Raw genomic sequence first — 12,699 nt, 5'->3', positions numbered from 1 at the left:
TAGTTTCTTCCTTCTCTTCTACCGGAGCGGGCACTCACTCGAAGAGTGCAAGTCTTGCACCTAGTTTGATCGTATCAATCGCACTAATGCTCTCCAATTGGGTTTACTGAGAAAAAGATGATTAAGAAAATTCATTCAAGTGTCACCACACACCAGGAGCATGACACATGGTTTTAAAAAATAAATTCAGTTAAAATAATTAGTATCACTTTTTGTATGTGTTAGGAAAGTAAGTAAAAATGGGAGTCTCCGTAAGGATGTATTATCAGTAGTACATCACAACTTTTACAGCTTAAAGTTTTCTTATGTTTAATTAGCATCCAAATATATGTGAAAGATAATATTATAAATATATATTTGACATGTGAAACAACGTTATTTATTTCCTACTTTTCTAATTTATATGTTTTATACGGTTTTTGTTTTGGAGTTTTACCACGTGATAAAATGTATCATATACATTTTGGAACTTTTTTAACATATGATATATTACAGAAGGGTAAAGTACTAAATTATAAAAGAAACCTCGTTAAAATTAGAAAAGAGTCCCAGGATAGCTCTATCCTTGGTCTACTATTCAGTAGCTAAGAGAAATAAGCAACTGGTACTTTATTTATTCATTAATCAATTGTTTGCTTTAAAGTTGGTTTTATCATTATCTTTCATATCTGATTGTAAGATTCAATAGAAACATTACAGTAAACAGTAAGAATGTTAGCAATCGAGTTTGTAAGTTTATGTTGATAAATACAAACAATGCCTTTTCAATTTAAACTATATGCACTTAATAAAGTTCAATTTATAAATAAATGCACCAGTACAAACCCAAACAGACAAAAGAATTATGATAATTACTTAATATAGACACAGAAACCATACCCTTCAAATTTCTTGGTATTTTTATCTTTATGAAGGTCAAACCTTCACGGTAGTCTCAATCCTTAAATGCCTTAAATATTGAGTATTTTTACGACAATGTAAAATCGAATCATGGTCTATCATTTGACTCCAGGTAACCAACAGTAGCTACATGAGGGTGTGTATACTCTGATTCGCAGTGACTCCATACTGAAACGAAAATAAGTCAAATATATAAAGCTCGTTTATTGAATAGTTCAAAGCTAAGCTTGAGATAAAATAAATTTAATGTCAACCCAAATAATTGTCCGAGTAACTCTTGAGAACGAGCGTCTAAAAAAAGATGAATGTGGCCTAGTGGCCTTGGAAGCGTTGACAAGTGTTTTAATATACAAATTACTGACATATTCTTTTGGTGTTAGTTGCTATTTATACCTCTCAGCTTTACATCCAAAAGCATAACCTCTCTCCCTCAACCCCATCCTCTCTAACTACCGGTGAACCATGAGAGTTACCACCGGTGTCCCGTTCAGGGTCCCTTTATGGCCTATAGTCATCGCATTAACCGTCTTTGGTGTTGCGAACCTTATAGCCGTCTCGGCTGATCCTTATATCTATTCTTCACCACCACCACCATATATGTATAAGTCTCCACCACCACCTGTGCATTCACCACCACCGTCATATCTTTACAAGTCCCCACCACCACCGGTGCATTCACCACCACCACCATATCTTTACAAGTCCCCACCACCACCGGTGCATTCACCACCACCGCCATATTTATACAAGTCTCCACCACCACCGGTGCATTCTCCACCACCACCATATTTGTACAAGTCTCCACCTCCACCGGTGCATTCACCACCACCACCATATTTATACAAGTCTCCACCACCACCGGTGCATTCTCCACCACCACCATATTTGTACAAGTCTCCACCACCGCCAGTTAAGTCACCACCACCACCATACTACTACAAGTCTCCACCTCCACCGGTGCATTCTCCACCACCACCTTACTACTACAAATCCCCACCGCCACCAACAAAGTCTCCCCCACACTATTACTATAGTTCTCCACCACCACCAAAATCCTACTACCCCGTACCTTACCCTCACCACAGGAAACTCATCGTAAAGGTCGTGGGCAAAGTTTACTGCTACAGCTGCTATGACTGGAAATACCCAATCCAATCACACGCCAAGCATCACCTCAAAGGTATAAACTTTAGTTTCTCGCACTACCTTAACTGTTTTATATATATGACTTGATGTGTATGCATGTTCTTTGATGGTTGACCCATGTTCTATGTTTCTGGTTTTCCACATCTCTTTTACCTAACGATACACTTAAACGTATAGACAATTAATGTTCAGAAAATATGTATCTTATCTTTTGGTTTTATTCGTTTACTATCTTGCATTTTAAAATATATAAAAAAAAAAAAAACATCAAAATGAAAGATATGTATATTTCCGAGAAAATGAAACTTTAATTTTCTAAAATTTCAATTTTGAGTTAACTTGTTAAGACATATAATCATATATTGATTACTTATTATCCCATTACCATATAAATTATAATACTTCAAAAAAATAAATAAATAAATAAAGATACCATGCTAAGGTTTCAACATATTCATTGTATGAAAGGCTACATTATAAGTTATATATTTATGATTATTTTGTATAAGAGTTAATAATATTTATTTAATTTAAGTATTTATACCCGAAATCATATCATGCATAGCATAACATGTTTTAATTTTGTAGTAACCGGTATATTACAAAAGGTGGACCAAAAAATATACATGAAGTTGACTTTTTTTTATTTGTGTTGAAAAAGGTGCTGTTGTCGAAATTACTTGCAAGGCTATTGGCCAGAAAAAAATTTTTGCATATGGAAAGACTAAGATCAATGGAAAATATGCAATTACGGTTGACGGTTTAGACTATTCCAAGTATGGAGGAGCAAAAGCTTGTACCGCTAAGCTTCATATGGCACCAAAAGGAACCAAATGTAATATTCCAACAAATCTTCATGGTGGTTTGAACGGTGCCGTGCTAAAGGTCAAATCCAAAAATGCTTATGAGGTTGTCCTTGAGGCCGAACCATTTGCATATGCTCCTAAGACTCCTTCTACGCTTTGTGAGAAGCCAAAGCCAAAACCAGAGCCCACTCCTTCTCCATATTATTACAAATCTCCACCACCACCGCCACCCACTTACTTGTACAAGTCTCCCCCTCCACCCGTTAAGTCTCCTCCGATATATCACTACACTTCACCCCCACCCCCTAAGAAATCACCACCTCCTCCATACCACTACACATCACCCCCACCACCCAAGAAATCACCACCTCCCCCATACCATTACACATCTCCTCCCCCACCGGTTAAATCTCCACCACCACCATACCACTACACTTCCCATCCACCACCAGTGAAGACTCCTCCCAAGTACCACTACACATCACCCCCACCACCTAAGAAATCACCACCTTCCCCATACTACTACAAATCGCCTCCACCATCGGTTAAATCTCCACCCCCACCTTACCATTACACTTCACCACCACCACCAGTGAAATCTCCACCACCACCATACCATTACACTTCACCACCACCACCGGTGAAGTCACCACCCCCACCTTATCACTACACATCACCTCCACCACCGGTGAAGTCACCACCCCCACCTTATCACTACACATCACCTCCACCACCAGTGAAATCTCCGCCACCGCCATACCATTACACATCGCCTCCACCTCCTGTTAAGTCTCCACCTCCTCCATACCACTATACATCACCTCCACCACCAGTGAAATCGCCTCCCCCACCATATCACTACACTTCACCACCTCCACCCGTGAAATATCCACCACCACCATACCATTACACTTCACCTCCCCCACCTGTAAAATCCCCTCCACCGCCTTACCATTACACATCACCACCACCACCAATGAAATCACCACCCCCACCGTACCACTACAGTTCACCTCCTCCACCGGTAAAATCCCCTCCACCACCATACCACTACACATCACCCCCACCCCCCGTGAAGTCTCCACCACCCCCATACCACTACACCTCACCTCCACCACCAATTAAGTCACCACCACCACCATACCACTATACATCACCACCACCACCGGTTAAATCCCCACCACCACCATACCATTATACATCACCTCCACCACCCATGAAATCTCCACCTCCTCCATACCATTACACTTCACCACCACCACCAGTTAAGACGCCACCACCACCATACCATTACACCTCACCTCCTCCACCAACTAAGTCCCCACCACCACCATACCACTACACATCGCCTCCTCCACCAGTTAAATCTCCACCACCACCATACCATTATTCTTCACCTCCACCACCAGTTAAGTCCCCACCACCACCATATCACTACACATCACCTCCACCACCTGTGAAATCTCCACCACCTCCATACCACTACACCTCTCCACCACCACCAGTTAAGTCCCCACCACCACCATACCACTATAAATCTCCTCCACCACCAGTTAAATCCCCACCTGCACCTTACCACTATACCTCTCCCCCACCACCAGTTAAGTCGTCACCGCCACCCTACCACTACACATCACCTCCACCACCTATGAAATCTCGACCACCTCCATACCATTACACATCACCCCTACCACCGGTTAAGTCACCACCACCTCCTTACCACTACATATCTCCCCTTCCACCAATAAAATCACCTCTTCCGCCCGTATACATCTATGGTTCTCCTCCACCCCCAACTAATTATTAGACTCCCATAACTTTGTTGTTTGCAAGATACAACCATGTAAGTATATTTTTATTTCTTTTTCGATATCATGAAACATTCCCAACATTATTACAAATCTTTAAATACATGACACATCCATAACAGCATCATATTTATTTATGTAGGTTTTTTGAGTACGAGTTTAATTAAGAAGGTTCCTCTAGGGGATGTTTTAAAAGTTGTTCATCCACAACCATCCCATTTCAATAAGTTCCTAAATGATGCACTTCACTTCATCAATATTTTTGTTACAAATATTTCTTTTCCACATCATCCTTGTGGTTCATCCTATCCTTGAAAAAAGAGCTCGTACTAGAACCGTAAAAAAAAGTACAATTGTTTGTCGCCCGTAGAGGGTGATAAGAGCGTTGTGGCTTTAATATTTTTTTTTCATGTTTCTTATTTCTATTGTATAAAGGATAACTGATGGTTCTTTTTATTTTTATATATTATTGGGGTAATCTTCTCATTTTATTTTTTGGACTCTTATATTCTTGGAGATATGGCCAATACACAACATATTGGTATCCAAATTAATTACATGAGCCTATATAGGTTACCCACTTGACCCAAGATAAAAACATTGACAAATAAATTAAAAGGGAATTAATTTATTATTTAATGAGTGTCTATAAATAATTGGCAGTTATTGTAATTAATTACTATTTTTTAAAATGTTAATTAATATTTAGAAATTAATTGGTGGAAACTAAATAATTATGCTTAGAATAAATTAGTTGAATACATAATAGTTAATTCTAAAGGATAATTACTAATGAATAAGATAATTTATCCTTGATTCAAATTTAGAAATGATAATATTCCCACCAACTATATAAAAGGAGCATGCATAAGGGTTTCAAGGGTCTATTCAAAACCATAAAGTCATCCACCCTTTTTCCTCTCCTCATCTTTGGGCAACAACAACCTGAAGAAAACAAAACACATGTTTATTGGTGGTCAAAATTCTCAAGTCTCCAATGCTAGGGTTCTTGCTTGTTTGCTGGCTAAGGGTTATGATCCTATCAAAGGACTCTTTTTTGAGTTCCTCAATCTTATTCACATTTCTTAAAGGCATTTCGTCAACCTCTTTTTAGGGTTAGGGTTTCTATTAATAGAAATAATCATGATCTAATGTTTAATTATATACGTTCTTGACTTAAATGCTTATTTGTTTTCTTTTTAATTAACTATTTTCTTATGAAGAAGAAGAAAACCTTATTATCCAACAATGGTATCTGATCCTTAGATTCTTGTTAATAGCACTTTGAAATAAGTTTTCAAAAACTTAAGGTGTATGATCTTGTACATACTGCTTGGGAAAGTGTGTGTAAAAAGCATACACATTAAGGCTGTGGGGAGTGGTCACAACCAACCCACCGAAAAAGTGGTGCCACCTCTGCTCCACTTCAACTTCACCACCAACCCACTACACATAGGAAATGGTCATCACTTCACCATTATCTTTTTTTTATTTTTTTAATTTTTTATGATTAAATTAATTAAAAACTTAATTTAAAACATATATATATATATATATATATATATATATATATATATATATATATATATATATATAGAGAGAGAGAGAGAGAGAGCCGAAAGCTTAATTTAATTTAAATATAAATATAAGGGTATAATGAGAAACAAAGATACATTTTTAGGGACCATATATGTAACTACAATTAAAAAGAAAATAGATGAAAGCCATGTCACTGTTGTTGATTATTTTTGATTGGCTATCTTGGCCAGTCTTTGCACTCACGCCACACCAAAGCCACCAACCCTTAGGGTGGTGTTCACTAGTCTTTTGGATGCCACGTCGGCTTCCACGCGTGGGATTCTATCCTATAACACTGTAAATTTTCAAATAAATTTTTCATTTTTAAAATCACATAACTCAATATCACATTTCCAAAGAGACCACAAAATGTATAAGTTGTGGAAACACAATTCAACAAATGTTTATTAAAATCCCAGAATCCTCAAAATCATTATCTCTAACTGGTGTGTACAATCAAGTCGGCGCCTTCCCGCAATCCTGAGAAGTAGCTGAAACACATATCACACAACACGGTAAGCAAGAAGAACAGTGAGTTCCCCAAAATACCACACGAAAATAATTAGCCTCTCATGGCTATATCTCATAAAGACCCTCTGGTTCATGTGTCTTAGTGAGGACCGTCCGGTCTCACAACTCGGGTTGGACCCTCCGGTCCTAACCACTAAATCACAAAATAATATACAACATAAATCACAAAGACAAATGCATAATATCACGTAACTTAACATAAGCATATAAGACCCTCCAGTCACACTTTATTACCAGGTAATTATAGTGAGAAGACTCACCTCGTAAGTAAAGCAAGTATGTCTCATACTCGAACCACCAGTCTAGCCTCTGCCTAACATATATTGTAATTAACTCTAATTAATAAACTACCCCCAAAGATGTTAGGCTAAATCCTCTACTAATTTTCAAAAGGATAAAAGACCATTTTAGCCTTCCATGGCCTCCAAACTCCACAATTTGACCAAACCCTAAAAGTCAACACCACGCTTGTACGCAGGCGTCGTAAGCACGTAATTATCCGTGTTTGACAAGGATTCCTCCTCCGCAATGTTGATCTTCTGGAACATTCGTACTTACATCGTGAATCCTAAATATTCACGTCGTGAGTTGAGCTTTCTTATGGACATTTATTCTTTTAAGTCTTCAAGCCTCCAAAGTTCCATGCTTTGTCACTTTTATTCCCTTTTCTTCAAAATGCCTTCTATTTGGCTGCAATATATATTTTAACCTTCTAAGTACCATTATTCAATGCAAATAACCAAAATATTAATAAAAATATAAGTAAATATTGCCTAAAAACATGTATACATATGGCAATATCACATGGCGTACAACCCCTTTACGTTGGGTGTACTACTTTATCATGCATGCATCGGGAAACTTCGACGCTAAGCTGGTCGTATCTGGGAGTACACTTAGCGTACGGCCCAAACTTATTTTTCCCACTCTCCTGGTCTTAATCCGTTAAGACCTTAGATATAATCTCAGATCTGGACTAAATTAAGGCTAATACTCCATAAAGTTTTTGACTTTAAGTCTTAGCTTAGCTAAGCAAGTCTAAAACTCCTAAACTCACTCCTTACTCACAAAAGTTCTCATATATCATGTATGGGAAGATCTTGACGTCCAAGATCCCATTTTAATGAGTCCACTCAACTAGAGACACTTAAAGGGACAGGTATTATGCTCTGGACTTCAACAAACTCATAAAGTTTCAGGCTTTGGAACATAAACCCTAAAATGAACCACAATATGCACAAATCAAAACAATGACAAAGCTTTGAGCTTGATACCTCCAAATGATGCACCAACCATAAGGAAACTCAGATTCAAAGCTTGTACTCCAACTCTACTCTCTTCAAAGCTCCTTCTTCACCCAAAGAATCTACAAAGATCACTGAAAAAGTGTGACTGGAGGTTCCAGGTGGCCGGTTGGTGCTACGGGTTTATCGTTACAATGTCAGGTAGGTGTGTTCTATGACTTTAGGACTATAATGGCCTTATAGTAGGTGTATGGGTCCCAAGTGGTCGGTTAGTGTTACGGGATGATCGTTGCATTGTTAGGTATTGGTGTTGGTACGGGTTTAGGACCATAATGGGTTTATAGTACGTGTATGGGTCCCAGGTGGTCGGTTGGTGTTACGGGATAATCGTTCCAATGTCAGGTAGGGGTGTTGGTATGCATTGAGGAGCATAACGGGCTTATAGTAGGTGTATGGGTCCTAGGTGGTCGGTTGGTGGTATGGGTTGATCGTTACAATGTCAGGTAGGGGTGTTGGTACAGGTTTAGGACCGCAATGGATTTATAGTAGGTGTATGGGTCCCAGGTGGTCGGTTGGTGGTACGGGTTGACCGTTACAATGTCAGGTAGGGGTGTTGGTATGGGTTTAGGACCACAATGGGTTTATAGTATGTGTATGGATTCCAGGTTGTCGGTTGATGGTACGAGTTGATCGCTATAGTGTCAGGTAGGGGTGTTGGTACGGGTTTAGGACCACAATGGGTTTATAGTAGGTGTATTAGTCCCAGGTGATCAGTTGGTGGTACGGGTTGATCGTTCTAATGTCAAGTTGGGGTGTTGGTACGATTTAGGACCACAATGGGTTTATAGTAGGTGTATGGGTTCCAGGTGGTCGGTTGGTGGTACGTGTTGAACGTTACAATGTTAGGTAGGGGCGTTGCTACAGGTTTAGGACCACAATGGGTTTATAGTAGGCGTATGGATTTTTTTCTTACATAATTTAAAATAAAATAAAAAATCTTAACAAAGTGTTCACACAGAAAAATTAGTAAGCTAACTAAACCTTATTCTTATTTTCGTTTTATTATACTATTTTCCAATTGTATATACATAATTAAATGTTAAATATTTTTTTATTTCCAATAGTCATATAGTTGTATCCTAACGTAAAATTGTTAATTTACAAGGACCAAATTTGTATCATTTCTATTAATATCAAGTAACTCGAAATAATGTTTCAAAAACCAAAACGTGTTTCCAAACCATAATTTATGCTTCTCATTGTGTGGGTTCACTTTCTGATTAAAATTTTGAACTTTTTTGAATTCGTCAATCAAAATTAAGCAAATATAATAAGAGGCAAACATTTTTTTTCCATTTTGTTTTTGGCTCCAAATCAAGGCGGGAATTATTCATCTATCTCACCGCCAAAACTATGACGATCAATCCATCAGATCAAGGAAATTCCGATAAATTTGGTAACAACCCTCAATTTAGGACGTACTAACAATGTAATATTTAAAAGACTTTGATTTTTTCAACCACTGTATGGTTTTTCTCTAGGCTATATCCCAGTTGGATTATAATTCAGTTCATCATTCGACAACATTCATCATGCATTTCTAATGTACGTATATTCTTTGTGTATGATGTCAATGTTATTGATTGTATTGATTAGGGATTATACATAAAAAAGAAAATTTTTTATTCTTCATATTACTTTGCTTGTTGCACACCAAACGTTCGATGAAATGTGTATGTGAAATTTTGTATGTAATATATGTTACTCATACATTTTCATTTAACATATAAATAATCAAACTTATTTCATATGTTTCATGTCAACAGAAGAATCATAGAGGTGAACAAGGAACAACATCAAGATATGCCCGCCTATGATATGGAATATGAGCAAGATGATGGAACCGAAGTTTATGAATTGGACACAGAAGATGGTCAAAATAAGGACATTGACTATAATAGTCATTCAGTTTCGGAAGAAAAAAAATCCAAAGCACACTTCCTACAAGGTCACCTACGAAGAGGGGTCTGACTCGATTGCCAAAGCTGAAGACTGAGTATGTCAATTCTGGTGGTAGAAAAAAACGTGTCAAGTTTGATGAATTCGGTAAGTTTACAGGGTAGAATAATGCATTGTTTGTTAGTTATTTGGGAGATCTTGTCCGCGAGAAGGTGGGATTAAATGCTCTTTGCTGGATGAAAGTAAACCGGAAGTGAATGAAAAATTTGGGAAGAGATTACAGTAAAAAAAAAAAATTCACATTTTTTAACTGCGTCTCATATTTTAATTACAAATCATGTATTAAATTCTAACAAATTCATTATTGTTTCATTTTAGCGCCATTTTGAAGTTGATGAAACTGGAAAAAACAATTTGTGATGAATAAGGCTTGGTATCCTTCTACGAAACTTCAGAAGGAAATTGTATGCAACTTACATCAAGCCACATCTAGGCAATTCCAAAAAAACTTGGAGAAATCCCTGTTCGATATCGTGCAATAATTCCTAAAAAAAGATGATTGGAACAAATTCATGACATATACGCATTCTGAACAGTTTAATGTTACAACTTTTTTTCCAAAACTTCTTCATTAATTTATCATAAAATTACCAAAAAGTGCATGACAAATCTTTTTTTTTTTTTTTGACAGGTTGTGTCACAAAAGACTATCAAAGCGCGAAAGATGTCAAAGTATGTTGATCGGATGGGACGAGGGGGGTATACTACTTTTAGGCGGAAGTTGGTAAGCTTTTTTTAGCTATATGATCCTATTATATTTCCTTCATAGCATTGTACTTAACATAATTTTACTTTATATTGTTTACAATTTAATTTTTTTTTATCAAGATTGAAGAGAAAGTGATTTCAAAGGAAGAAATGCCCCCAAGGTAAATTATGTGGTGTAAAGGACATGAAAGTAAACGAGAATTTTAAGGATGAAGATGTTAAACTTATGGCGGATAAACTAGTAACTTCAATAAACTTTTTTATTACTTTTACTGTAAATATTTTAATCAAATATATTAGGACAATAATTATTAATATTTTGTGTGCTAGATGGAACAAGAAAATCAGATAAAAGAAGTACAAGTAAATGTTGAACCAGGCATGGATGTCATGACCTTAGTTTTTGGCAAGGAAAAGGACGGATTTTTAAAGGGTGTCGGCATAGGAGTTACTTACAACATATATTTCAATGTTCCTCGCAATAAAGGATCATCTAAGGAAGAAATCAAAGATCTTAAAGTTGCATTGCATAATGGAAAACTTGAGCTTGAGAAAAAAGATGTTGAACTCAAGGCTTTGTCTACAAAGGTTAATGAACAAGATCAAACACTAAAGCTAGTTTTGGCTCATCTTAAAGCAAAAGGAGCTGACTTTCCAAATCTGTCTCATACAGTTCTAAGTAATCTTATTAACAACATCTATTGTAAATGTTACTTGTAAATTGCATTTCTTTTAGACATTTTCCATGTTTCTTTATATTTTCTAGGGTATTTCAAGTGACAAGATCGTTGAAAGTAGTGAAACGACTCCTATTAGTCTCAAAACCAAGGAACCATCAAAACCTGTAACACCAGTATGTTATCATCTTACAATATCATTGTTGATATACTTTTTTTTGGTACTAATTTTGGTTTTTTCACTTTGGACTTTAACTTATTTAGGTTATTGCAAAACCCACCAAGAAACAAGTTCAAACCAACTCTGCAACTGCAACTCTCGATACACAATTGATTTCCACGAAATCTGCAACAGTAGTATATAATAACTTTACAATTTTAAATACTTTTAGTTTATCATTTATATTAAAATATAATTTTACATATATGTCTTAAATTTTTATATTAGGAAAATACAAAACCCACCAGGAAAGTTGTTGAGTCTAAGACTGCCACTATCAATCCTGAATACCAAAAATTTCACCAAATAAACCCCTTCACTTGGTCAGTTTTTTTTTACATGTTGAATATACATTTGTGTCTTTTTTTTTCCGATTCTAATATTACTTATCATTGTAGCCAATCAAGTATAGTCTATGATATCTATATAAAAGGAACATTGTTGCTCATGCTACCGTTCACTTATCATCAAAAAGGCAATTCATTCATGGAGTTGCTCTACAAGATGATTGCTATAAAGTTTCTGTTGATGAAGTGGTAATAAAACATGCATTTCTACCCCATACAACTGGAGAATTCACACGTTGAGGATGTATATAAAAGTTTTGTTCCATGGCCAAAATACCTTGTGCAAACCGAGTCAAAGGTTTGTTTAATTGTGTTCACTACTTTGTGCATTACACTTTATTTTCTTCATAAAGTAATATAGTAAGTTTTTGATGAACTCATTTTTTGTTTCAATGTTGTTATAGGTACCAAAAATTATATCACATCAAGAACATCAACATCAAAACTCAAAGAAAAGGAAACCAACTTACATATCATCTGATGCCCTTCTCAAGAACATAAGCAGCAATAAAAATAAGAAGAATGCCTAGTTATGTTTAGGTTTTTGTTTATGATGTGTTCGATTTTTTTACCATTATTTAAATTCTTGAAATTAGGACAATTTTTTTTTTGGTATTTTAATTAGGAATTTAATGTATCGATTTGGATTTCAAATATTACTAGTATCAAATAATGAATTTTGCTTTCGTTTCATATTGTTGGGCTTGGTTACTTT

General features: G+C 36.3%; 2 protein-coding genes across 2 annotated transcripts; both read left to right on the top strand.

The window, feature by feature from the left end:
* Positions 1-1,322: 1,322 nt before the first annotated feature.
* On the top strand, positions 1,323-4,536 carry LOC128132379 (extensin-2-like; the record flags this gene model as incomplete). The annotated part of the gene is made up of 2 exons (XM_052768915.1): positions 1,323-2,080; positions 2,708-4,536. Coding segments are annotated over exons 1-2 (2,547 nt in total), but the record flags the coding sequence as incomplete, so codon positions are not given.
* Positions 4,537-11,083: 6,547 nt separating this feature from the next.
* Positions 11,084-11,595, top strand: LOC128132045 (uncharacterized). Its single transcript, XM_052768088.1, has 2 exons — positions 11,084-11,419; positions 11,507-11,595. Exons 1-2 carry the CDS (start codon positions 11,122-11,124, stop codon positions 11,518-11,520), a joined length of 312 nt encoding a protein of 103 aa, XP_052624048.1. The 5' UTR covers positions 11,084-11,121; the 3' UTR covers positions 11,521-11,595.
* The last annotated feature ends 1,104 nt before the right edge of the window (positions 11,596-12,699 follow it).

Source organism: Lactuca sativa, chromosome 2 (assembly GCF_002870075.4).
Source record: "Lactuca sativa cultivar Salinas chromosome 2, Lsat_Salinas_v11, whole genome shotgun sequence".
Taxonomy (NCBI): Eukaryota; Viridiplantae; Streptophyta; class Magnoliopsida; order Asterales; family Asteraceae; genus Lactuca; species Lactuca sativa.
This window is presented reverse-complemented; position numbering and strand designations above follow the sequence as displayed.